Raw genomic sequence first — 27,729 nt, 5'->3', positions numbered from 1 at the left:
AAGTACAATTAATTAATTTCGACTATTATGAGTGTGTTATATTCACACACTGCTGACACACAACTGTGTTTAAACCTCATACAAAGGTGTTTTTTTTGCATAAGAGCTTCCCTTTAAGACACAATATTGTCATTATTTTCTTTGTACATTAGCATAGTTATAGTCATTATCAGTTATATATACGAATGTGTTTAGTGTTAGTCAAACCTGACTCCTGTAGATCTTTGCTCAGGCACTTCAAGTAGCTTAGTGTGAAAAAAAAAAATTTCTAGAATTATTTACTTCAGTCAAAAATGCTCTGTACGGCCGCCTGTAATGTCTCAGGTGAAGGCCCGAGGTGAACGTTCAACCAGAAGAACAGAATTTGCATGTGTCAAACACATCTGTCATGTTCTTCTGCAGTTGAGTATACTTTGAAAGCTACGCAGACATGTACACAATATAGATCAAATGGTGGAAAAAACAGGCACACCTGCTGCCTTTAGGACACAAACAGACAACAGATTGAGCCCCCCAATGACCTCTTTAAAGCACAGAGTGGGCTTCATCATAGGTTTCCCATGCAGATACTGACCAGCCACAAACCTGATTCACTTTAAAGGGCACCTATTTTACCACTTTTCAAGATTTAATTGGTCTTTTGTGTAATGTTTCCGCTTAAAATACCCACCAACAGTTTGATCTGTTAAGGGCGAGGCAGTGGCGCAGTAGGTAGTGCTGTCGCCTCACAGCAAGAAGGTCGCTGGTTCGAACCTCGGCTCAGTTGGCGTTTCTGTGTGGAGTTTGCATGTTCTCCCTGCCTTCATGTGGGTTTCCTCCGGTTGCTCCGGTTTCCCCCACAGTCCAAAGACATGTGGTACAGGTGAATTGGGTAGGCTAAATTGTCCGTAGTGTATGTGTGTGTGGATGTTTCCCAGAGATGGGTTGCGGCTGGAAGGGCATCCGCCACGTAAAAAACTAGCTGGATAAGTTGGCGGTTCATTCCACTGTGGCGACCATGGATTAATAAGGGGACTAAGCCAACAAGAAGATGAATGAATGAATGATCTGTTAAGACATTGTAGCTGTTTTTGTTGCCTGTGCCTTTAATGCAAATGAGCTGGTTCTCCCTGACCACCATTTCCACGAGCATGTCAGAGCCACAGAGATCTCTCAGTATTTCTCTGATGCATGTAGCCTTCACTTAGATAAACAGCACAGTGACAGACAAGACTGAAGCAGATCTTCGTTACTACAGTAAGAACTTTCCCAATGATTATTTGATGTATTTGTTGTGTAGTTAATCCAAGCCTCTCGGCAACGATGAGTCACACACAATGTGGGCCTCAGAATGGGAGGGATTTAGATCCTATTTTAGATCCTATTTTCTTTATATCACCCCAATATGACTGTGGACACACTATACTACACACAGTTCTGTCCAAACAGCTTACAAAAGGTGATTTGCATCATAGATTCCCTTTAATTAGCCACCAGTCTTGGGGTAAATGTTGATATATCTGTGATGGTTTAATGCCGCTGATTCCAGTCAAAAGTCACGCAAGTGAATTCAGTGTGTTCAGATTATAGTAGTAATCAAAAGTATCGTGTTTGCTACTTATCGATACTGAAATTTTAAAAACGTCCATTTCCTGTTAACATTTGAGCGCTGATTGGTTATCGTGTTCACACACTCACCAGAAATGACTGTGATTGGCTGTGGAGGTCATCAGATTGGTACCAAACTCGACACTTTAGACAACATTAGATTATAGATATTCCAAACAGATGTATTTGCCAAAGTCGTGTATGCATTGAGCTGAGATTAACCTGCATGCAGTGATATGTGAAGTGCACTCGAGTCTCTGGTATTTTTGTTTACAATCAGATCCTGCATAAGAGACCCCACAGAGTCAGTAGCAGCCAGACTGAAGGAGATGTCCGAGATTTTCCTTCAGAATTATGAGGGAACCGGAGACGACAACAAGAGCCTGGCGAGAGGTTTACAATCTTTACACTTATATATAAGTCATATATACAGCTTAAAGATTAGTAAAATTCTGTTGTTAATCACTCACCATCATGTCATCTCAGTCCATTCATCTTCTGAACACAACTGAAGATATTTTAGATGAAATCTGAGATCCTCATTAATTAAAAGTGCAGAAAACAAACCAAAAACATAATCAAATAAGTCCATGTGACTTCAGTGGTTCATAATCACAACTTAGTGCACCGAAAAACCCTGTAAATAAGACTTTGTTTGCCCATGGTGAGGTCAGTGTGTGCATTTACTACAAGTCTTGTTGCATATCCAAGTTTTATGAACACCAAATAATAACCTGACTTCTATTTGATCATTTGGTATCAGAAGTGTATTATATGAAAGGCGAAGGCCTCCAAATTTAGCCAAAATAAAATATGATCATGCCTTGATTTTGACTGATGTCATTAGGACAGTAACGTCTGACTTTGCTTAGACCAAAGTCTCATCACTGAACAGAAATAATGTCCAGTATAGAATATAAAGTCCTGCTGCAGTGGAGACAGAATGAATATTGTGTCTGAGCTTGGCGGTAGAGATCTGCACGGGACTAAATTTTGAATCCCGCTCCCGCCCGCACCCGCCAGGTTTTAGCCCCAACCCGACCGCTCCTGCTTATATTAAGCATTTGTTGTCCCGCTGCCCGCCCCGCCCCGTTTTCTACCTGCCGTGCCCGATCCCGCTAAAGAGCGGTAGGGGTGGGGGGGCAGCTATAAAGAGTCCAGACAGCCTATAACAAGCTGACTGTATAAACACACACACACACATAGCACCAAGCACACACACACAGACAAAGCTCTCTTGCTCATTCGTGCGCGCGCGCACTAACACACACACACACAAGCACCAAGCACACACACAGGCAAAGCTCTCTATCTCATTCACGCGCGCGTGCACTAACACACAAACACACACACACACATACATAAGCACCAAGCACACACACAGGCAAAGCTCTCTCTCATTCGCACGTGCGCGCACACACACATACATACACACACAGCAACAAACAAGCTAAACACAGCATCGCGCTATTTCATTTACACACATACATACGCGTCCTCGCACGGGAGTCGGGAGCGAAATTGCTAGACAGCCCGCTCCCGTCCCAAATTAAACCTGTTACCCACCGCTCCCGCGCTTTATTCGGAAATTTATGCATTAATGCAGACCTCTACTTGTAGGACTGCATCCATACATCTCTGACATGACTCAAATCACTTGCAGGACTCCCAGAATTCATCAAGATTCTATGGGTTCATCTTCAACATCTCCTCCTCCACCGTCTAACCCCAGACATGCTCAATAATGACTGGGCTGGCCAATACTGGAGCAGCTTGACCTTCTTTGCTTTCAGGAGCTTTGATGTGGAGGCTGAAGTATGAGGAGCGCTATCCTGCTGGAGAATTGTCCCTCTCCTGTGGTTTGTAATGTACTGGGCAGCACAGATGTCTTGATACCTCAGGCTGTTGATGTTGATCATCCACTCTGCAGATCTCCCCATACTGAGTGTAACCCCAAACCATGACTTTTTCTTCACCAAACTTGACGGATTTCTCTGAGAATCTTGGCTCCATGCGGGTTCCAGTAGGTCTTCTGCAGTATTGGTGATGACTGGGATGCAGATCAGCAGATGATTCATCAGTAAAATCCACCTTCTGCCACTTTTCCAAATGATCAACTCGAAGTCACGTTATTATTCGTCGCTCTTACAACTGGGACCAAGACTTTTGTCAGGCAGTGTATGTACTGTAGAGTACACACTGTCCATAGTAAATGCGCACCCTGATCTGATGTGGAAGCATTGGCAAACCATTTTTTAGCGGCATTCTTGCAGCTTCATATAATGCACATAGACTGTTTTCACAATGTTTTTGCTTCCTTTTCTGGCCTTTAAGTGTCCCGGGACCTTTGCTGTCTATGTAGGATGAGGGAGCTCTCAGATTTGATCTAATATATCTTCATTTCACATTTATTTGTATTGCGCTTTTTGCAATAATTTCAAAAGGTGCACGGTATTGCATTGCAATCAAATTAAGTAAACCTAATTAGTGTTCTGAAGACGAATAAACTTGAGGGTGAGAAATTAATGACATAATTGAAATTTCTGGGTGAGCTAACCCCTTGTTTCCACAGTTTAAACCCTTGCATCATCTTATTTGGGCCTGTCGTGTTTTACAGATATCGCAGTGAAGTATTTTTGCTTGGCAGAGGCACTTTACTATAAATCCCTGGAGGTGATCATCAACCAGGAGAAGAAACGTCTTGGAGACGTGGACCTGTCTGTAGGTTTCATCTCCATTTTCCTGCAGACTTTAGTTCGTTCTGTCCTCTGAGTGTCATCTCATGTGTCTCAGGGCGTTCTGGAGCAGGATGTGTTTCACCGCTCGCTGATCGCCTGCTGTCTGGAGATCGTCATCTTCTCCTATAGACCACCAGGAGAGTTTCCCAGAGTCCTGCAAATCTTTGACCTCCCCGCTTATCACTTTTACAAGGTAGATTATAGAGAGAGACTACTATTTAATATACAGCACCAACTACTGGGTGTGGGTAATACAGTGTTATTGCTGGTCTCGGATATATGTGTAAACGAAAATCACTTTCAAAATGTTCAGGTGTAAATGAGAATGTTTTTAAAAATGCTAAGGAAAGACTTTTTCATTTTTGACTACACCATGGCTTAAAAAAGCCTTTTAATCTTGTTCAAAGGTGATCGAGGTGTTGGTACGAGCTGAGGAGAGTCTTTTCCGGGAGGTGGTCAAACATCTGAACCATGTCGAGGAGCAGGTGCTGGAGTCTTTGGCATGGAAAGGAAACTCCCCGCTGTGGGAGCGAATCAGAGAGGCCAAAAACTGTGTTCCCGCCTGCCAGGAGGTCAGAACAATACCTGCTTATGACCCATGATGCTTACCATCCTCAAAAAAAATCTACATTAATACTGTAAAGGAAAATACCTAAGTGAGAACTGAGAGTATGCCTTTTATACAGCTCTGTAGAAGTTGACAGTGAATTACTGTTTATAGGCACAGTGCATAGGCTGATGCCTAGTGTGATGATGGCGTGACTGAGTGTGGAATCTTGGGAGTTGTAGTCTTCATCATCCCATGGGACTCGTGTCTTAAAAAATTTAGGCATTAAAAAATTTTAAATTGACTAAAATAATGTGTTATGTCTTAAATCATTTTAAACAGCTCTTAATTTTCCTTTGTCGATATTCCTATTGTTTTAAAGAGATGTTATTCTGAAAAAAAGTACATGCATATAACCAGAGTTTACTTATTTTGACCAAGCGGTGACCTCCTGCTCTCCCTCGTGAAGCTAATACAGAAATAACTGAAACTGCAATTCATCGAAAGGCCACTAGAGGCTGGCTACAAAACAGAGCACATTTCTATTGAATTCAATGGTAAAATTCCCAATTTTACAGCAGAAATAAAGGTGTTTACAGCCTGGTGCAAAAAATATTTTGATGTATATAGCTAATATTACCTTTCATGACGACTGTAAGGGAGGTGATTTTGTTTATAACTCATCCATTTGCATTTATATTAAGCCCTAAAGTTTTGTATAATTAAGGCCACTCGAGTGACAGTGAGGTCTCGCTGCACCTCACCTTCCAGCTGATTCAACTACAGGCATTTCTAGCTCTGTCTAATCCCCACCTCTTTGACCATTTTTGGTTACCCCGGAGTGATGCGGACAGTATGGCAATGGTGGGCCCCGTACAATTGTAGCTTCATTTGTGCTCTTGAGAAACCTATGAGTGACGTCACGGACACTACGTCCATATTTTTTCAAGAGTTGACACTTAGCTGATGATTGATTATAAAGCTTGTTTGCCATGCTGTCCCAGGAGAGACCCCTGAGCTCATAAGATCCTCGAGCCTGGGGCTCCCTCCCGTTTGCAAGGCGAGAGGGGAGTTTGAGCTCTGGTAGATCTGGAGAACTCCCCTGCTGTAGTAGCTAATGAACAGAGAGTGATCGCTCTTAAGAGATAACTACTTACTAGGAACATGTCTATGGTGCCGATTTGAACTCGCACGCGATCCTCTCCAAATTAGTTTATAGATACACTTCACTTACAGTCTATGGTTTTGACACATTACAAATATGTGGCTAAAAAATAACCAGGGTTAAAATATGAATATGCGTCTGACAGGTAATGCCACCTCAACACCTGGAGGACGGTTCAGGAAGCAACGCAAACACCCCCAGCAGCAAGACTGAATTCAGCGGCAACATCGCAGCGGGAGCAGGAAAAGGTGATTTACAGTACTTGAATGCGAACTGAACGCAAGATAATATCTATAAACATTCACTGAATCACATCTAAAATATTCATCTGCCACTTCCCCTCAGGAGTTTCTCCGTCCCCTACATCTCTCCACGACCGCTACAGTTCTCCCCCTACTGGCACAGCAGTTCGTCGTCTTTTTGTGGATGGAGACACGACGCCAGAACCTGCTCCACCTGTCAAAGTGGCACCGCCGTCTATAGTCAGCTCCATCCCAGCCGGACAGACTGTGGTTACGATGGCAACAGCTACTGTCACAGCGAACAACGGCCAGACTGTTACCATACCTGTTCAAGGTGCGAAACTATCGACAAAATCAAAACATTCATTTAAATCATTCAGGCACAAGCAATTATATCATCACTTTATTAAAGATCAATTGTATTAAATTAACTGTACAATCAGGATTATACAATGCTATTTTCCCTACTGAAAAAAACAGCTTAAACCAGCGTAGGCTGGATTTAGAGGGGTTTTGGCCATTTCCAGGCTGGTTTCCAGCCATTTCCAGCGTGGTCTTAGCTGGTCAGGCTGGAAAATGACCAGCTAAATCCAGCAAAAACCAGCTTGACAAGCCTGGTTTAAGCTGGACATAACTGGTTTTGGCTGGACTCCCAGCCTGGCTAGGCTGGTCAAGCTGGTTCGCTGGTTCGAACCTCAGCTCAGTTGGCGTTTCTGTGTGGAGTTTGCATGTTCTCCCTGCCTTCGCGTGGGTTTCCTCCGGGTGCTCCGGTTTCCCCCACAGTCCAAAGACATGCGGTACAGGTGAATTGAGTACGCTAAATTGTCCGTAGTGTATGAGTGTGTGTGTGATAGTGTGTGTGGATGTTTCCCAGAGATGGGTTGCAGCTGGAAGGGCATCCGCTGCGTAAAAACTTGCTGGATAAGTTGGCGGTTCATTCCGCTGTGGCGACCATGGATTAATAAAGAGACTACGCCGACAAGAAAATGAATGAATGAATATTGATGGAAAATTGTAGCACTATCACTTGCCTGTTTTAAAATGTAGTATATATAAAATAAATTTGAACCCACACACCCCTCAGTTAATGTGTAGTTGCGCTCCTGGGTGAGATTATTATGTAGCGCCTGTTGTTGGGGTCTCGGGGGAAATCCTCCAGTCAACACCGACAACAGTTCATCAAACTGGGCTTGGCTCAAACAGAAGCGCCGCTGAAAGCCTCCGTCATCCAGGTTAAGTTTCTGGAGTTTATGAGCTCACAGAGCTGGGTGCACCTCTGAAAGCATCTAGTGGACTCAGACACGGCCCCGAACATATCAATGTTGTTTTTCAGCCTTTATAAAGCACATAAACACTTTTATTTTCTCAATAAAATCCATGTTAGCCATTTAGCAACGAAGCTACTTTCACCAGGGAGACAGAAGCCCTGCCCATCACGTAAATCCACGTCTGTTCTGAAGTGAATTTGATGCGCGAATGAAGCGGATTTGAGGGCGAATGAAGCGAGTAGCTCAAAATGTTCACGCGTCTATTTACGCGCAAATAGCGCAATTTATCCGCGCATTCCGCATCTGGTGTAAACAGCATACTTTTCCAATATCAGGTACGGGTGTATCAATTGGTATTGAGTCTTAGACAAGTGGTGCTGGGGGAGGTGGAGGGCTTCAGAGGACTCTTTCTATTATGTTATTGTTTATTAAATATGTTATTGTTTGCTAAGATAAATGATTAATTATTGTAAATTCAGATTGCTTACATCTCCACTGACTCTGATCGCAGGAATAGCGAATGAGAGCGGAGGAATCACATTTATCCCAGTGCAAGTGAGTGTGACGAGTCAGGCTGGAGCGACTCTGCCAACCCTCAGTGCCCAGACTCTGACAGGCACCCTGACCACTCAGCAGCTCACAACAACACCTATGGGCGCCGTGCAAAACAACCCCAGCCCTCCCAAACAGGACAAAAAGACACCTCAGCAGGGAACACCCACCAAACGGGCCCAGAAAACAGGCTCTCTCTGCCTGTTCTTCCGCAAGGTACAGTAAGATCTGTGCTTGTTAAACCTTCTATCATAGTTAACAAGTATGCAGTACAGTGCACAAGTCTTAACAATGTCATAATGACCATATTTAAGCATCTCATCGAATCACATTTAGAAGGAAACTTGCTGATTGAACACTAGCAGTCATGAAGTGGCCTCCACAGTGTCCAGACCCTGAATATTATATAGACAGAACTTGATTATATAGAGAAGATAAAAGTAACTGTAAATAAGCAAAGTCGTTGTCTTTATTATTATTATGGTAGCACAGTGGTTAGCACTGTTGCCTCACAGCAAGAAGGTCGCTAGTTCGAGTCCCAGCTGGGTCAGTTGGTATTTCTGTGTGGAGTTTGCATGTTCTCCCCATGTTGGCGAGGGTTTCTTTCTTTTCACTCACATGATTAAGCAGCATTGTTTCTCCATCAGGTGTATCATCTAGCTAGTGTGCGTCTCAGAGACTTGTGTGCGAAACTGGACATCAGTGCGGATCTGCGCAGGAAGATCTGGACCTGTTTCGAGTATTCCCTTGTCCACTGCACCGACCTCATGATGGACCGACATCTTGACCAGCTCCTCATGTGCGCCATCTACGTCATGACTAAGGTATTTCACATCGAAACAATATTTACTGCAGCCATGCATGATATATATCGGCCTCCATATCGGTAGTGGCCGATAAATGCTCATTCGTAATATAATCATTATCAGACCAGTAATGAAAATAAACATTATTTCTGTTGGTTAAACTACTTTACAATTGCAATTTGTAAATCCCTTTAAAAAATCATATAAAGATTTGTATTTACAGTATATATCGGTTATTATTTATCAATATCGGTTAATTATCGGTTATCGGTTTCAGTTGTTATATTAGTGCATAACTAAATGCAATTTAAGGAAATGTCATTAAATTGGCCATGTTTTGCACTAACATAATAAAGAATACCAGGAAGAAAGTCTCGAAATGACCACTGACTCTATTTTTTAGGTGACGAAAGAGGACAAGTCGTTCCAGAACATCATGAAGTGCTACAGATCTCAGCCTCAGGCCAGCAGCAGTGTGAGTTTCAGTCTGTGTGTAAAGCAGCATTAAAGATGCTGATGAGACTGTTTTATTAATGGAGACGACACTCCTATCTCAGGTGTACAGAAGTGTGCTGATCTCTGGGAGAAAGAGACGGCACTCTGGAAACACTGAAAACACCCACAGACAGAGCTCACCCACTGAGGGAGCACAAGAACAAGGTGACACACATTTCACTGAGCCTTTCACAGCATGAGTGTTGTACTGAATTCTGCCATTTACTGTTATATTATTGTGTTGTAGTACTTCAGTCTGGACTCTGACTTAAAGGGACTTACATTTTCGTTTTTAAAGCTGGAGTATTCTGTGGTTACATCGTATAATAAGACGTAAAATAAAAAAACGACTATTTTCCAGGTAAATATTGCTAGGAACTATACTCTCATTCTGGCGTAATAGTCAAGAAACTGTGCTGCTGTACCATGCCTGCACCAGGCGGAGTGATATTATGCAGAGCGTGAGAATCGTCTGTTTATTAGAGGTCGCCTTGAAAACATTGAGACATTAGAGACTGTCTGTTTAAATGTAAAGAACATATATACCTACATTTGGCAGACATAATCAATAAACCCTTGATGCTTGCCATCAACTACATTATTTAAGGCGTTAATTAAGAATTCTTTGTTATGACACTGATAAGATTTTGTTTTTGTCGAGATTAGCCCTCTTAATAAGGCTTAAACAAATCTTTGTAATGCACATCTCGTCAGGACAGCACTGTTGTGTGATCGGCCATCTGAAGACGCTCTCATATATTTCCTCCAGGTTGGAGGAAACCCCTTACCCCAGGTAGAGTTCAAGTATTTTGGGGTTTTGTTCATGAGTGAGGGAAGGATGGAGCATGATATTGCGGATTGGTGCAACAGTAATGCGGTCGATGTACCGGTCCATTGTGGTAAAGAAGGAGCTAAGCCGAAAGGCAAAGCTCTTGATTTACTGGTCAATCTATGCTCCTACTGTCCCCTATGGTCATGAGTTTTGCGTCATGACCAAAAGAACAAGATCTCAGATACAAGCGGCCGAAATTTGTTTCCTTCACAGGGTGGCAGGGCGCACTCTTATTGATAGGGTGAGGAGCTCTGTCACCCAGGAGGAGCTCGGAGTAGAGCCGCTGCTCCTCCACATCGAGAGAAGTCAGCTGAGGTGGCTCTGGCGTCTGTTTCGGATGCCTCCTGGACGCCTACCTAGGGAGGTGTTACAGGCATGTCCCATCGAGAGAATATCTCGGGGAAAACCCAGGACACGCTAGAGGGACTATGTCTCTCGGCTGGCCTGGGAACACCTCGGGATTCTCCCAGAGGAGCTGGAGGGAGTGTCTGGGGAGAGGGAAGTCTGGACTTCTCTCCTAAGACCCCAGATAAGCAGACGAAAATGAGATAAGAAAAAGGTTTGAGTGTTGAAACTGATTTTTGAGTAGCTTATAAGTGAACTACGACTAAAAATCTAAAATTTGTACCGATTTTACTGACAAAAAGTGCAAGAAATTGACCTTCGCCTACAATATATAAGGCTAATCTATGTTACGACATTTTTAGGATCTGTTGTTGTCAAGTTTCACTTTGTTAATAAGAGAAGATATGATAATAAGCTTCATAATAAAGTTTCAAGTCAACCGTTTTAACCTAGCAAGCAAAATATGCATAATAACCAACTTTAATTAATCACCCAGCGCTATACACAATTTCATGTTTTATTCCTGCTTTACAGCAAGCGGTGAGAGCAGTCCTGTGTCCATGCGCTCCAGCAGTACGCTGCCCATTCCCCAGCCTAGCAGCGCTCCATCCACCCCGACCCGGGCACCGGGAGGGCCCCAGGAGCAGGAGGAGGAGCGGGGGGACCTCATCCGCTTCTACAACCACGTCTACATCAAACAGATCAAACCCTTCGCTCTGCGCTACTCCAGCAACTCGCCCAAAAATGGGGTAACTACTGTCTGCATTGCTGCGGTCTCAAGACTGAAGACTGATCAGTGTCCTCAAATGTTGTACAGTTTCATGTTTGTGTTGTCCTCATTCATTCTATTGTTTTAATTCCACTGTATTTAACGTTGTAGTGATTATTTTTCTCATTTGACGATGATTAAAATAGACAATTTCTTCAGAAAGTCTAAAATAACTCTTGCGTTTGTGTGTCAGCAGGCTGAAACTCCTCCGCTCTGTCCGTATCCGTCGCTGCGCATCGGCTCTCCACGCCGCGTCCTCCTTTCCCACAATCACTCCATCTACATCTCTCCGCACAAGACCGGCAGCCCCATATCTCCACGAGACAAAATCTTCTACTACGTCAGCTCCAGCCCGTCACACGTAAGAGCAAATCTTTCCTGTAAAAAACTTGTTTATGTTCAGATTCACTAAAAAGCATCATGACTTCATCCAACAGCGGCTCCGAGAGATCAACACCATGATCCGAACCGGCGAGACGCCCACCAAGAAGCGCAGCATCGCTCTGGAGGAAGAGCAGCAGTCTCCTGCTAAAAGACTGTGTCAGGAGAACCAGACGGCGCTGCTCAGACGCCTGCAGGACGTGGCTAATGACCGCAGCTCCTCACACTGATCCATAACAAACAAGCGTATGAGGTCAAAAGTGCTGACCGCGATACCATTTGGCACTGTGACTTCACATCTGAATGCTGATCAACGGCTTCTTAAACTCCTCTGATTGGCCAATGTGTTCATGCGCTCAACAGATATGACTGTGATTGGCTACAATGATCATCGCTTAAGCACGGAGCACTTACAAAGATTACACTTACAGAGATACATACACTTTCAGTACTAATTGGTATCATGGTCAGTACTTTTGATAACACAACCTGATTCTGCATCTTCTAGATTTTCAAAATGGACCTCAATTCTCCCTTGAATAAATTCTGAGCTTAGTTTTTAACAGCAGATGGCGCTGTATGCTTTACTAACAGCAGTATTCTGCTTGCAACCAATGCATTACAGATACCAATTGAACCTAAAACGATCATCAATAGTTAGGAAAGGTTTAAGCAAATTATAAGTGTTTATAGTGAGATGTGTTTACATCAATCTCTCATGACACAAAATCTGACTTATATCATTCAGCCGTAGCCACTCTTCCTCGTTTTTTTAAGGATATGCTTACACTAGAGCATTTCAGTATATGGGTACAAACTAACTTACAGCACCATTTGCCGTTAATCTCTAGTCTAGAGCGCTGTCTGCTGGTAAAACATAGCCTAGAGCGCCATCTGCTTGTAAAACTAGCCTAGATCACCACCTGCTGTTAAAAACTAGCCTAGAGCAGCATCTGCTGTTTAAAAACTAGCCTAAAGCGCCATCTGCTGTCAACTAGCCTAGAGCGCCATCTGCTGTTTAAAAACTAGCCTAGAGCGCCATCTCCTGTTTAAAAACTAGCCTAGAGTGCCATCTGCTGTCAACTAGCCTAGAGCGCCATCTGCTGTTAACTAGCCTAGAGCGCCATCTGCTGTCAACTAGCCTAGAGCGCCATCTGCAGTTTAAAAACTAGCCTAGAGCGCCATCTGCTGTCAACTAGCCTAGAGCGCCATCTGCTGTTAACTAGCCTAGAGCGCCATCTGCTGTTTAAAAACTAGCCTAGAGCGCCATCTGCAGTTTAAAAACTAGCCTAGAGCGCCATCTGCTGTCAACTAGCCTAGAGCGCCATCTGCTGTCAACTAGCCTAGAGCGCCATCTGCAGTTTAAAAACTAGCCTAGAGCGCCATCTGCTGTCAACTAGCCTAGAGCGCCATCTGCAGTTTAAAAACTAGCCTAGAGCGCCATCTGCTGTCAACTAGCCTAGAGCGCCATCTGCTGTTAACTAGCCTAGAGCGCCATCTGCTGTTTAAAAACTAGCCTAGAGCGCCATCTGCAGTTTAAAAACTAGCCTAGAGCGCCATCTGCTGTCAACTAGCCTAGAGCGCCATCTGCTGTTTAAAAACTAGCCTAGAGCGCCATCTGCTGTTTAAAAACTAGCCTAGAGCGCCATCTGCTGTCAACTAGCCTAGAGCGCCATCTGCTGTTTGAAATCTAGCCTAGAGCGCCATTGGCTGTTTACAAACTAGATTAGAGCACCATCTGCTGTAATCAGAATAGATTCAAGAGAGAATACTGACGCATTTTGAAAACCTCCGAATCGATATCTTGAATTATTTCTTGCCACAACTCTTTAAACTCTACTCGACTACTTGACAGGAGTCTTTCACCCAAAGCCATCTACCAACAAGCAATTGAAATATTTACACAAAAAATAAAAAAATAAACTTTTAAATATCCTATAGAGACCCACACATTACAAGTAACCGACAAAAATAGATAATAAATCAGAAAGAACGTGAATTAATTTAGTATTTATAGTAAATTAGTATAACACAGAAAAAGTAGAACCTTGTACTGTCATTCACTCATTTTATGCTAAACTATGGAGCATTGATTTTGTTGTTTTAATCAAACTGTAGAATGTTGTACTGATTCGTATTCTTGTTTTAAGTAAAACTATAGAAACATACTAATACATTTTCTTGTTTTATGTAAAATGACAGAAACATACTAATTCGTTTCTTTTTTTACTTAAAACCATAGATATGTACTGAATCTTTTTTTATAAAACCATAGAAACGCACCGATTCGTTTTCTTGTTTTACGTAAAACCATAGAAACGTACTGAATCGTTTTCTTTTTTATGCAAAATGACAAACGCGCCGATTCGTATTCTTGTTTAACGTAAAACTATAGATATGCAAAATAAAAGATACATACCAATTCATTTCTTGTTTTATGGTAAAATGTAAAAAATCATACTGATTCATTCTCTGACTTTAAGCTAAATTGTAGTACATAGTACTGATTAATTTATAAATTTACAGTCAAATATAGAACATTGTACTGATTCATTTTCTCATTTTAAGTTAAACTACTGAAAATAGTAGCGATTTATTCTCCTATTTTACAAAAAAAACTTTATTCTCTTGCTTTACAACAAACTGTAGAGTGCTGTTCTGATTCTTTCTCAAATTTACGATAAACTCTAGAAATGTACTGATTCTTTAATTAGTATTCAATAAATCCTCGCCAAGGTAACACAACCATTGATACAATTTTACAGATTTGTTAATTTATTTTAAGTGAATCATTGACACATTTTTACTGATTCATTAGTTTAAGTGAATCACTGACACATTTTTACTGATTCATTAGTTTAAGTGAATCACTGACACATTTTTACTGATTCGTTACTTTATTTTAAATGAATCATTGACACATTTTACTGATTTGTTCCTTGTTTTAGGAAAATCATTAACACATTTATACTGATTCAGTAATTTATTTTAAGTGAATCAATTTGTTTACTGGTTCGTTTCCTTAATTTAAGTAAATCATTGAAAGTTTCACTGTTTCATTGGTTCATTGGTTGTTGGTTCATTAATTTATGTTAAGTGAATCATTGACATTTTACTAATTTGTTAATTTATTTTAAGTGGATCATTGACATATTTTACTGATTCGTTCCTTTGTTTTAGTCTAATTGACACATTTCTACTGATTCATTCATTTAAGGTGAATCATTGACACATTTTTACTGATTCGTTCCTTTATTTTAAGTAAATAATTGACACTTTTACTGATTCGTTCCATTATTTTAAGTGACTCATTGACTCATTACAGATTCGTTCTTTTATTTTAAGTGAATCATTTACACACGTTACTGATTCGTTCATTTATTTTAAGTGAATCATTGACACATGTTACTGATTCATTCCTTTATTTCAAGTGAATCATTGACACGTTACTGATTCGCTCTTTTATATTAAGTGAATCATTACACGTTACTGATTCGTTCCTTTGTTTTAACTGAATCATTGACACGTTACAGATTCATTCCTTTGTTTTAAGTGAATCATTGACACACGTTACTGATTCATTTCTTAGTTTTAAGTGAATCATTGACACACGTTACTGATTCATTCCTTTGTTTTAAGTGAATCATTGACACAAGTTACTGATTCATTCCTTTGTTTTAGTTAAGTCGTTGGCCACATTTTACTGATTCGTTTACTTGATTTAGCTAATTGCTAGCGATATTTGATACAGCAATTAAATTAAATTATAGCCGGTCTTGATATTTTACATAGCAGTTGTATGAAGGTTAATCAAAATACAAAAATAGGTTGCATGTGGGTTAGCAAAAAAAACAACAGCAGGTTTTTGGGTGAAATATTCCTGTGTGAAATGAACCGATTAGCTACAAAAAGACCATCTAATTAATCACAATCAAACTGATCAACCAATGAAATGAGCGCAGATATATTTTGAAGCTGAAACAGGAGTATTTTGTAGACGTGTCATGAAACTGAAGGAGATTTTGAAGCACTTAAAACGTTGGCGAATCTTGCTCCGAGTTTACCAGGCGTGTTTATAAAGAGTTATTTTTCATAAAGAGTTTTATATGTATAGCGCTGAAAGATGTACGTGTCTGTGGATGTACCGTCTCGTATGGTTTATATATTTATGCTATTTTTCTAACCTTAGTTAGGAAGGCGAATAACATCAGGTTTCAGTCATGATAACTGTAGACGTGTGCTTGACTTTATTTATTTTGCCATGTAGTTCTGCATGTATTTGATGTGTTTTATTCAGTGTATTCTGCTCATTTGCTCATTTCTGACTGATGTCGTGTTTGTTGTAAGTGCCTTCTTTCCTTCTGCCTTTCCTGATCATCTGTGCTTTACAGATTTTAACCCAGCATTAAATTAAGATCCGACATTAATAAATAAAAAAGTATGCTACAACAAGCTGCAACCAAGTCTGATATATTGATAAACATTCATCTTCCATCGGCTTAGTGCCTTTATTCATCAGGGGTCACCACAGAGGAATGAACCAGCATATGTTTTACACAGTGGATGCCCTTCCAGCTGTAACCCAGTACTGGGAAACACCCACACACACACACCCACCCACACACACACACACACACACACACTTATACACTACATCCAATTTAGTTTATCAATTCCCCCATAGCACATGTGTTTGGACTGTGTGGGAAACCAGAGTGCCCAGAGTAAACCCACAGGGAGAACATGCAAACTCCACACAGAAATGCCAACTGGCCCAGATGGGAGTCAAACCAGCGACCTTCTTGCTGTGAGGCGAAAGTGCTAACCACCGAGCCAATTGATAAACAATGAAATAAAAATATCTGCCAGATTGCATTGAGCCAATCATAGAACAAATATTTGTAATTAGGTATTTTATTAACTATTTATATATATATATATATTATTGAAGTATTTATTCATTTATATACACAAACATTTCCTTTGAATTACAGCAAATGTTTTTAGATTTCGTCTAATATATATTTTACTTTATTTTAGCTTTAATATTTGAGTTTTGACACTTTTTATCTACTATTTTTACTGTTATTATGTCATTTGTCTTAGAAATGTGTTTTTTTATAAATAATTATTTTTAACCTTTTTAATTTGCTTCTTTATTTTATTTTTAATATTTTTATTACAAAAAAACTGGTTTTTGACTGGTTTTGTTTTTACTTTTTATCTACTGCTTTTACTCTCATCTTGTCTTAAAAATATGTATAATTCTTAAATAAATAGTTACTACTATCCATTTAAATCATTCATCTACTATTTAAATACTTCATATATTAAATCACAACAATAATGTATACCTAATATACTTAATAACAATGCTTAATCTACAAATGAACCCTTGTGCACTGTTCAAATTTACTATAACCTTTTGTTATGTTCAAGATGACAACATCCACTGAATTATGTAAACTGCTGCAAAAATGCATCAGATTGATTGCTTTTCTAATAGTAGATGAATAATTAAAATTGTTAAAAAATAACTATTTATTTAAGAATAATACATATTTTAAGCCACATTATATAAATAATAAATTATCGCAAAAATAGTAGAAAAAGTAAAAAAAAAAGTTAAAAAAAGTAAAAAAAATAATAATAAATAAATAAAAAAAAACAGTTGAAAGTGTTTTTTCAATTAAAAAATATTAAAACTGAAATAAAGAAGCAAATTAAAATGGTTAAAAATATTATTTATTAAATAAATACATATTTCAATACCAAATTACATAATAACAGTAAAAATAGTAGATTAAAAGCAAAAACAAATTTGTTATGAATGTGTTTTTAATCAAAACAAACTTAAATATGAACGCTGAAATAAAGTTAAATATATATAAGACCATGTATAAAAACATTTGCTGTAATTCAAAGGAAATGTTTGTGTGTATAAATTAATAAATACTTAAATCTAAAATCCTGTAATTTTTTAAACAATCGAGAAGTATTTATATATATATAAGTATATATATAAGTATATATATATAGGAGGTTTTCACCTTTAATGGATAGGAAAGTATAGAGCATTGACAGGAAAGCATGAGGAGCAGAGAGAGGAAAAGGACAGGAGGATTGCGAGGCGGGAATCGAACTACGTGAGCCGTGAGCACAGGAGTGCATGTGTCAACGCACTAACCACTACACCACTGGCACCGACAACAATTTAGTCATTTTGATCAGGGCTGAGGTTGATTAGCAGATTTAAGCAAAAGTATTGAAAAAGAATTAATCTGATGCATTTTCACAGCAGTTTAATTCTGTGGACGTTTTCATCCTGAACAGAACAAAAGGGGAGTCAATTTGCCCAGAGTGTATCGTTGAGCTTTTTTATGATTACTTCAAAGCATTTTCTCAAAATACATGTCAAAGATTTGTCAGCAAAAATCATTCCCTTAGCTGAAACACAGAGAAAATAATGGCCAAATTAAGACTCAAAATCACCCCAGAGAGGATGAAAACGACCCAACAGCACATAAGGGTTAACACTGCATTAAAAAGTTACCCAGTTCTACTCTTTTCTAATCATACCAGATCCAAAGTAATACAATTGAAGAATTTATTGCAAGTTTTGTTTGTTTTTTTATCAGTATTAATAGTATTTTAAAGTAGTTAAAGGTCTTTAATAGGCTGATTAATCAATTTAAAAAGCCTGTTAAATATGAAACATGCGTTTAAATTACTGTAAACTTGCCTTCATCTAATACAGAGGTCTCCAACTTGATTCCTGGAGGGCCGCAGCTCAGCACAGCCTTGCTCCAACCCTAATCAAACACAGCTGATCCAACAAATCAAGGTGTTCAAGTCTAGTGCAGACTATTAAGCAGGTGTGAGTTGGAGCTAAACTATGCAGAGCTGCGGCCGGTGTCCAGCACAGTTTAGCTCCAACTTCCTCCAACACACGCCTGCCTGGAAGTTTTAAGTATACCTAAAACAGCTTGACTAGCTTGTTCAGGTGTGTTTAACTGGGGTTAGAACTAAAATATGCAGGACACCGGCCCTCAAGGACCGAGTTTGGACACCCCTGATCTAACACAATGATATTGACCATTCAAGTTGATCACATGTGTCATACACACTCTTACCAGCAGAGGACGCACTAACGTTATACATTGAAATCGACTCAAACGCATTCACACACAGGCCTACAGGAGTTTTCCAGATGTTTCTAGCATAAGCAAGCTTCAGTTTAGAGTAACTCCTGTTATTATCTATAGAAAGCTGCATATATATATATATATATATATATATATATATATATATATATATATATATATATATATATATATATATATATATATATATATATATATATATACTAAATGTATGACAATATACCTCTTAAATAAGATATAGAAGATCAAGAAAGAAACCAACTCATCTCCTTATAAAAATAACACCTGAGAGAAACCAATGACTTGCTCTTGTATTTTTACCCAAATCTGGCAGAAATGTGGATTTGCGCCAAACGCGTTGCGTCATCGACAAACTTCAAAGCACGTGACGCATCAAACAGTCTGTCCTGTCTGTGGACTCGAATATCACAGAGTTATGATGATGTCTAGAGCTGATTATATTAATATCAGATCACACAATGGGCAGACAGACGACATGAGTGATTCAGAATTACTCATTATAAACACACACGAGGATCTCACAGCGAAATCTCCCTCAGAGAGGAAAACGGCTTCAGACTAACACAAATCTGCCGACCACAGCTTTCAGCACACTGTAATCCTGCTCCGTCGTTTAATTTAGCGATTATTATAGTGTAGTTTTTAAAGATGAGGGTAACTCGTAACTTTTAGTTTATTATACTTAAAATAAACTATAAAATAAACCTTTGTTATCAGCGAATGAAGGTGATGAGTGATCGACCAATCAAAAACTGGCTTTGTGCTGTAATACTTACATATTCATGAGCTTCGTATACCTTTCAGGGGAAAACGGTTAAAACACGAAGAACGATAAACGAGTGAACTAGAGACATGAATGACTTAATTAATTAGTAAATCAGTTAATTCGAGATATTCCCAAAGTCAGCACGTCATCCACTCTCGTGCTGCGATTTGTTATTAACCTTATGAATATGCAAATAAGAACGTACATTTGAAATCGGTTCTGGAAATGTGTTCCCTTCTGTTTATCTTCTTATTTGCATATTCATACGGTTAGCAACAAATCGCAGCACGTGAATGACGATTTTAAAACCAGTGTTTTTACTTTGACTTTGTTCTGACTTTTGAAATATCTTGAAATTAATCGATTAAGTGATTAATTAAGGCATTCACGTCTCCAGTTTACTCTCGCTCTATACCGATCGCCATGTTTTTAATCGTTTTCCGTTGAAAAGTAGGCCTAAACAAAGCTCATGAATATTCAAGTGACAGCACAAAGCCTGCTTTTGATTGGTCGTTGCACTGATCACATTTACTTGCAGATAACAAAGTGTGTTTTTTGGCTCTAGCAATAATAAAATAATGAAAACTATAACTTTGCATCTATAACTTTGCAAATACAAGAAATCAGATGTTGTCCTCATCTTAGAATAAAAAATAAAATAAAAGTTACACTCGGCGAAGCAGTGGCGCAGTATGTAGTGCTGTCACCTCACAGCAAAAAGGTCGCTGGTTTGAGCCTTGGCTCAGCTGGCGTTACTGTGTGGAGTTTGCATGTTCTCCCTGCGTTCGTGTGGGTTTCCTCCGGGTGCTCCGGTTTCCCCCACAGTCCAAAGACATGCGGTACAGGTGAATTGTGTGGGCTAAATTGTCTGTACTGTATGATTGTGTGTGTGAATGTGTGTGTTGATGTTTCCCAGAGATGGGTTGCGGCTGGAACTGGATAAGTTGGTGGTTCATTCCATTGTGGCGACCACAGATTAATAAAGGGACTAAGCCGACAAGAAAATGAATGAATGAAAGTTACACTATATCGACTGCTGATGATCCAACATTAAATAAACAAATATCTTGTGGCCATAAACTGAGGCTAAAACAGCATTAACTCAGCGCAAGTGTAGAAGCGAGATGAATATTATGAACTCAGACATTATATGCACAATAACCTTTATGCTTATATGGAAACATTCACTGTCCTGCTTACTGTACATGGAGTTACGCTGTGATCAAACTCAGTTCTTACTCACCCGGGCAGAATTTATGGAGTTTCCTGATACATATGATTAAACATGGAGCTATTGTTTGTTTGTGTGTGTGTGTGTGTGTGTGTGTGTGTGTGTGTGTGTGTGTGTGTGTGATGGACACCTGAGTGAATTTGACCTCCATCATCATCATCGTCATGATTCAGAGTTGATGGGAAGTGTGTGTGTGTGTGTGTGTGTGTTTGAGTGTGTGCGTGTGTGTGTGAATGAGAGACGGCCGTGAGTCACAGTCTGACCTCAGCGTCTGAAATATGAGCTCACGCTGCTCTTAGAAAGCTCAGCGCTCCATCTACACCATCCTGACAGGGTTATTATGTGCATATGAGCCTCCAAAAACAGTCATTAACACTCAGTGGATTCAAATACACAATAGAAAGCAAATCATTACTGTAAAAAAACGCGAGTACACTCTTTGTAACTTAACTTAAAGGGATAGTTCACCTAAAAATGAAAGATTACTCGCCATTTACGCAAGCGGTTTCATGCCTTTATGAGTTTCTGTTGAACACAAGAGAAGATATTTTGAAAATGTTTGAAAACCTGTAACCATTGACTTCTATTGTAGGAAAAACAAATACTATGCAAGTCAATGGTTACAGGTTTCAAACATTTTACTAAACATCTTCTTTTGCATTCATCAGAAAAAAAGAAACGCACAAATTTAAAGGGACGGTTCACGCAAAACTGAAAATTCTGTCATCATTTACTTGTAATATCCACACTGTTCGTTTAATTTTAAGGCAACAGGTTTACTATCGTTTTAAATACATAAATAATTAAAAAATTCATTTAATAATTTAATTAAGATCTGTTGTAGGCTATTAATACAACACACAACAGCACATCAGTGAAGGAGGTGAAATCACATATTTGGGGATGACGTAAACAACCATAATCTTGTGCTCGCCTTTTAAACAAAAGCAGTTCTAAAAATGAGATCATCCAGGAAATGACATCATTTTAGAGGGAAAAACAGCATGCACATGAGGTATCAGCCTTATTGGCAACATAAAGTAATATATATGGAATATTAAAGTGTTTATGAACCATACTATGGTGAGGTGCGTTACAGTAGAGTTTACAACACTGTTAATGATGAACTGTAATAAATATTGTAGTATGCTTTAGTTTTTACAACAGATGTATTGTAGTATAATGTACCCTATAATTGTAGAAAACAACACTATGGCTCACATGTTTATATTACATCCGTCATGTTATCTTGGCCATTGTAATTACCACAACAGAGTAATTCAAGTAGTTTACAATAGTATAGTTGAAAAGCACAATGATAAGGAAAGTGACAGAGTGACTATAGAATATCTTTTCATTTAAGCGTGAATCATCCCATTTCTCTGGTGAAACTAACATATGCAACAGGCCTATTAAAGTAAGTAGAGTATGATCCCCTTACTAAACTCGCTATATGTTTACACTTAAAGTCAGCATGAAACATAAAGTTAAGATTCTTCTTTTTCCGCTGTTGTGGTTTACATTCACTTGAAATGATGAAATAAGAGAAAAATGCTGGAGGTGCACCATTATGTTCTTTGGGAGCCAGTTAGTTTGTTTGAAGATGGGTGTTACTAATAAAATGAAGGAAGGTTGAATAAACAAATTTCGAGCAAAAGCGAGACACGCCCTGATAGCCCCACCCAAAATGACTGATAGTCCCACCCTCCATTTACTGATAGACCCCCCCCATAAAGGAATGATAACCCTGGCCAAAAGCACTGAAAGCTCCGCCCTGAATGATTAATAGCTCCACTTTAAAGGATTAATAGGTCTGCCTTAAATGAGCCCTGCCCCAAAGGACTAGTGGCTCCGCCTTTAAGAACTGATAGCTCTTTCTTAAATGACAACCCCTGCCCCAAAGGGCTGGTAGATCCTCCTTAAAGGACTAATAGTTCTGCCCCAAAGGACTGGTAGCTCCGCCTTAAAAGAATGATAGTTCTGCCTTAAATGACAAGCCCTGCCCAAATCACTGGTAGCTCCGCCTTTAAGGACTAATAATTCCACCCTAAATGACAAGCCCCGCCCCAAATGACTGGTGGCTCCGCCTTAAAGGACTGATAATTCTGTCTTAAATGACAAGCTCCGCCCCAAAGGACTGTTAGCTCCACATTAAAGAACTAATAGTTCCACCTTAAATTACAAGCCCCATTCCAAAGGACTGGGAGCTCCACCATAAAAGGACTAATAGTTCTGCCCTAAATCACAAAACCCACCTCAAATGATTGGTAGCTCTGCCCTAAATGACTAATAGTTCCGCCTTAAATTACAAGCCCCGCCCCAAAGGACTAGTAGGTCTGCCTTAAAGGACAGATAGTTCTGCCCTAAATGACAAGCTCCGCCCCCAAGGAGTCAAGGACTGGTAGCTCCACCATGAAAGGACTAATAGTTTCGCCTCAAATGACAAGACCTGCCAAAATGGACTGGTAGCTCCGCCTTAAAGGACTGATAGTTCTGCCCTAAATGACAAGCCCCGCCCCAATGGACTGGTAGCTTCATCTTAAAGGACTAATAATTCTGCCCTAAATGACAAGCCCCGCCCCAACTGACAGGTAGCTCCACCTTAAAGGACTAATAATTCTGCCCTAAATGACAAGCCCCGCCCCAACTGACTGGTAGTTCCACCCTTAAGGACTAATAATTCTGCCCTAAATGACAAGCCCCGCCCCAACTGACTGGTAGCTCCACCTTAAAGGACTAATAATTCTGCCCTAAATGACAAGCCCCGCCCCAAATGACTGATAGCTCCACCTTAAAGGACTAATAATTTTGCCTTAAATTACAAGCCCCGCCCCCACTGACTGATAGCTCCACCTTAAAGGACTAATAATTTTGCCTTAATTTATCAGCCCCGCCCCAAATGACAGGTAGCTCCGCCTTAAAGGAATGATAGCCCCACCTTAAAGATTTCTACGTGATCAGGAAGTGAAGAAAGTCATTTCTATGGGAAGGTTACAGCATTTGATTAAGCTTTATAAGGGCAAATAGATTTTTACAAAATAATGAAGTCCACTGATATATCGTTTATAACAAGAACTACTACATACATACAAAATTGAAGACTAAATTTTGATTTCATGGTGACTTTAAAAGGACAGTCCATCCCAAAATGAAAATTTACTCATGATTTACTCGCCCTTAATCTTAATAAGTTTATTTTTTCAGTTGAGCACATGACATTTTGAAGAATCTGAAAACCTGTAACCATTGACTTTCATAGTAGGAAAAACAATTACCATGAAGGTCAATGGTTACAGGATTTCAACATTTTTCAAAATATCTTCTTTTGTGTTTAACAAAAGAAACTCAAACAGGATTGGAAACAAGGGCGAGTATGCCTAATTGATTACAGTATGCTAATTTTGAGTGAACTACCCCTTTAATAAACGTAATCCAGTAACTTTCCAACACCAGTGTGAGGACATTTCCCCTCGTTTATACAGCCTCTCATCATTCAGATACACCGGCGCGAGTGTGTCGAGTGGAAACATGGAGGCAGTAAAAGCGCGGGGCTGTTTTTAAGCAATCCTCTGTCGCTGATATTGCTGGAGAAATATCCACACTGTCACTCACACACTTGTCAATCGGAGCCTCTGGCAGTTTTAGGGTCTGGATTTAGCGCGCCGCGGCTCCGGCTGACAGACGCGTCATAAATATGCGCCGCGTTTATGCAAATGGCGGACGAGGAGCGCGCACATTTTGCTCTCGTAAAAACAAAAATGAACATTGCAAAGCTCGCGAGTTTCCTCCATCCCCGAGGCCGTCCATAAACACGTTTCCACTGGAGATTTGCCCTTGATCAAACTTAGAACAGGTGAACGAATGAGGGCCATAAAAAACTGAGGCAAATGTTATTGGGTTTTACAAAGCTCAGGTGTTTTCAGTTCAGCCAATTCTTAAGCTATAAAAACACACAAATGAAACACTCGTTGACAGTAAGGTCAGTTTACACCCACAACTAGACCTACAGTAGCCTATAACCGTAAAAATGCCATTTTAAGCCACGTACTATATGGTAAATCTTTTTGTGTTTCTTATATGCTACTGTATATTTACAACACTTTGTTAAATAGCACTGTATAGACTTATTAACCACAGAGAACTGATGAACCAATAAATACTGAGTATAACTTAGTTTTTACTATAGTAAACTGGTGTACTGTAGTAATATTTTGAAGTCTGTACTGGTGTTGAAAATTACAGTAGGCCTACATATAAAGGGTAATAAACGGTCAGTACTTTTTCGGTTGCTTAATTCTTTTCATACAATATTGTTTCAGACTACTAAAATCTAAATAAAAGTCACTGTTAAACTGTATTTTCAACATCCACAGTCAATGAATGAATGAACAAACGAATGGATTAATGAATGAAAACATTAATGAAAAAGCAAGTGAATAAACAACTGGACAAGTGAATGAATGAACGAATGAATGAATGAAAAAATGATGAATTAATATATAATTAAATGAATGAATGAATGAAAAAATTAATAAGTGAATGAATGAACAAATGATTGAATAAAAGAACTGATGAAAAAAGAAATGAATGAACAAATGAATAAATTAAAAAAATATTGAATAAGCAAATAATTGAACAAAGGAATGAAAGAATGAATGAATGAACAAAATGAATAAATAAGCAAATAAATGAATAAGTGAACGAACAAAGAAAACATTGAATGAAAAAACGAACGAATGAATAGACGAATAAATGAACTGATTATTGAATGAAAAAAAAATGAATGAAAAAATGAAAGAACGAACAAATTAATAGATAAGTGAATGAATGAACAAATGAATGAATAAGTGAAGAAATGAATAAGCAAATGAATGAAGAAAATAATGAATGAAAATGAATGAATGAATGAATGAATAGACAAATAAATGAATGAACTAATTAATGAATGAAAAAATAATGAATGAACAAATAATTGAACAAATGAATGGATGAACCAATAAATAAACAAAGGATTGAACGAATTAATGATTGAATGAAAAAATATAAATGATCTAATGATTGAATAAAGGAATGAATGAACAAATGAATGAATGAAGCAATGAATTACAAATGAATAAATGAAGATGAATGAATGAACAAATAAATTAATTGATTGAAAGAATGAATAAATAAATGAAAAAATAAGAAATGGAATTGAATGAACAAATGAATCAGTTAATGACAAAAAAAGAATGAACAAATGATTAAATTAATGCATGAAAAAAATTATGAATGAACAAATGATTGAACAAATTAATGTAAAAATTTATTAATGACTGAAAAAATTAATGAAGGAATGAATTAATCAATGAAAAAATGAATGAATGAACAAATAAATGAATTAATAAATGAAAAAAATATGATTGAACAAATTAATGTACAAATGAAGGAATGAAAGAATAAAGTAATGAATGAAAAAAATTATGAATGAACAAACAAATGAATGAATGAACAAAAAATAAGAATGTACAAATAATTGAACAACAAATTATTGAATTAATAATTAATTAATGAAAAATGAATGAATGAAAAAACTGAATAAATTCATGAAAAATTTAAAGTTAGACTTGTATCATAATATATTTTGTATATGTATTCTTGTCATATCTCTATCTCTTTATTAACTTTTGCTAAATCATAATTGAAAGTGTCCACTATACTGTCAGTTATAATATTGCTAAAATTAATAAACAGCTATTTGAGTTCTCCGACTTCACGAGACATAAAATAATGTCATAATTATAGTCACAATTTGATTTTGAAGAAACTGATACTAAACAAATGATACAGAAATAGACCTTTAAGTGCATTTAAGAAATAATTCTTGTATTCTTTGCCAGAGTTGAGTGTGCTGCAAAGAAGAGAAGAGAATGAATGAATTTGTCTCGTCTTTTAACACTGAAAATGAACATATGATTTATCTTTCATCTGCTGCTTTGTGGATCATCTGAGCAGCTCAATCTGCACAGGACGTTGAGGAAGAGAGAAGAAAGCTTTTAACAAAGACACAGACAAAATAACTCTGGCAGGCATCAATCCACACAGAAAAGTGTGAAGAAGGAAAGAAGTAGTGGATCTAGTAGAGCATATTATCGATGAATGAATGAATCAATCATTCTGATTCAGTTAAGATTGGGATGAAATCATTTTTTGAAGGAAACAATCAAATTTGGTGTGTAATCAAATTTACTCACCAAATACACACTGGAATTTATATTATCAAAATGTAAATAAATTAAGTTGACTGGCATAACCAAATGAGACTGTATTCCAACCTTTAACAAATGTTTTTTGGGGTCACAGCCAGAAAGAATGAATGAATGAATGAATGAATGAACGAATTAACAAAAAAATTATAGAATTAATAAATGAAAAAATAAACGAGTAAATTAATGAATGGACAAATGAATAAACAAATTAATGAATAAAATAATAAAAATTAATGAATGAAAAAAATAAGTAAATTAATGGACAAATGAATGGATGAACAACTAAAAGAATTAATGAAATAATGAATGAACAAATGGATGAATGAACGAATAAACAAATAAATGACTGAACAAATGAATGAATGAATGAAAGAATGAATAATCCAAATGAATTAATGAATGAACAAATGAATGAATAATCAAAATGAATTAATACATGAACAAATAAATGAATGAACAAGTGAATGAATGAACAAATGAATGAATGAATAAACGAATGATTAAACGAACGAATGAACAAATTAATTCATGATCATTAATAAATAAAAAAATGAAGGAATGAAAATATAAATG

The 27,729-nt window shown here is 38.3% G+C and overlaps 5 protein-coding genes across 33 annotated transcripts in view; 3 read left to right on the top strand and 2 right to left on the bottom strand.

Annotated features, from left to right (window-relative positions):
* Positions 1-16,186, top strand: part of rbl2 (retinoblastoma-like 2 (p130)) — a 32,405-nt gene extending 16,219 nt beyond the window's left edge. For 2 of the 29 annotated variants that reach the window (XR_015526760.1, XR_015526776.1), the window contains 15 exons: positions 1,868-1,980; positions 4,205-4,308; positions 4,381-4,518; positions 4,733-4,897; positions 6,183-6,285; positions 6,383-6,613; positions 8,059-8,315; positions 8,747-8,923; positions 9,309-9,380; positions 9,463-9,565; positions 11,112-11,326; positions 11,540-11,707; positions 11,784-12,874; positions 13,191-14,550; positions 14,591-16,186. Coding sequence is in view for 4 of the 29 variants with exons in the window: in XM_087312615.1 (XP_087168741.1) it covers positions 1,868-1,980; positions 4,205-4,308; positions 4,381-4,518; positions 4,733-4,897; positions 6,183-6,285; positions 6,383-6,613; positions 8,059-8,315; positions 8,747-8,923; positions 9,309-9,380; positions 9,463-9,565; positions 11,112-11,326; positions 11,540-11,707; positions 11,784-11,957 (2,020 nt within the window). In the remaining 25 variants the exon portion in view is untranslated. Of the gene's footprint in view, positions 1-1,867; positions 1,981-4,204; positions 4,309-4,380; positions 4,519-4,732; positions 4,898-6,182; positions 6,286-6,382; positions 6,614-8,058; positions 8,316-8,746; positions 8,924-9,308; positions 9,381-9,462; positions 9,566-11,111; positions 11,327-11,539; positions 11,708-11,783 lie in introns of all 29 variants that reach the window. The other 27 variants (XR_015526768.1, XR_015526780.1, XR_015526761.1 and 24 more) reach the window with 19 other exon arrangements.
* gpia (glucose-6-phosphate isomerase a) overlaps positions 1-27,729 on the bottom strand; it is a 204,083-nt gene that overhangs the window by 82,993 nt on the left and 93,361 nt on the right. The gene's annotated exons all lie outside the window — the stretch shown is intronic.
* Positions 1-27,729, top strand: part of mphosph6 (M-phase phosphoprotein 6) — a 365,183-nt gene that overhangs the window by 284,878 nt on the left and 52,576 nt on the right. The gene's annotated exons all lie outside the window — the stretch shown is intronic.
* rpgrip1l (RPGRIP1 like) overlaps positions 1-27,729 on the bottom strand; it is a 135,700-nt gene that overhangs the window by 61,187 nt on the left and 46,784 nt on the right. The gene's annotated exons all lie outside the window — the stretch shown is intronic.
* The window catches only part of snx20 (sorting nexin 20), a 677,202-nt gene that overhangs the window by 603,193 nt on the left and 46,280 nt on the right, over positions 1-27,729 (top strand). The gene's annotated exons all lie outside the window — the stretch shown is intronic.

Source organism: Danio rerio, chromosome 25 (genome assembly GCF_052040795.2).
Source record: "Danio rerio strain M-AB ecotype USA chromosome 25, GRCz13ab, whole genome shotgun sequence".
NCBI classification, from domain to species: domain Eukaryota; kingdom Metazoa; phylum Chordata; class Actinopteri; order Cypriniformes; family Danionidae; genus Danio; species Danio rerio.
This window is presented reverse-complemented; position numbering and strand designations above follow the sequence as displayed.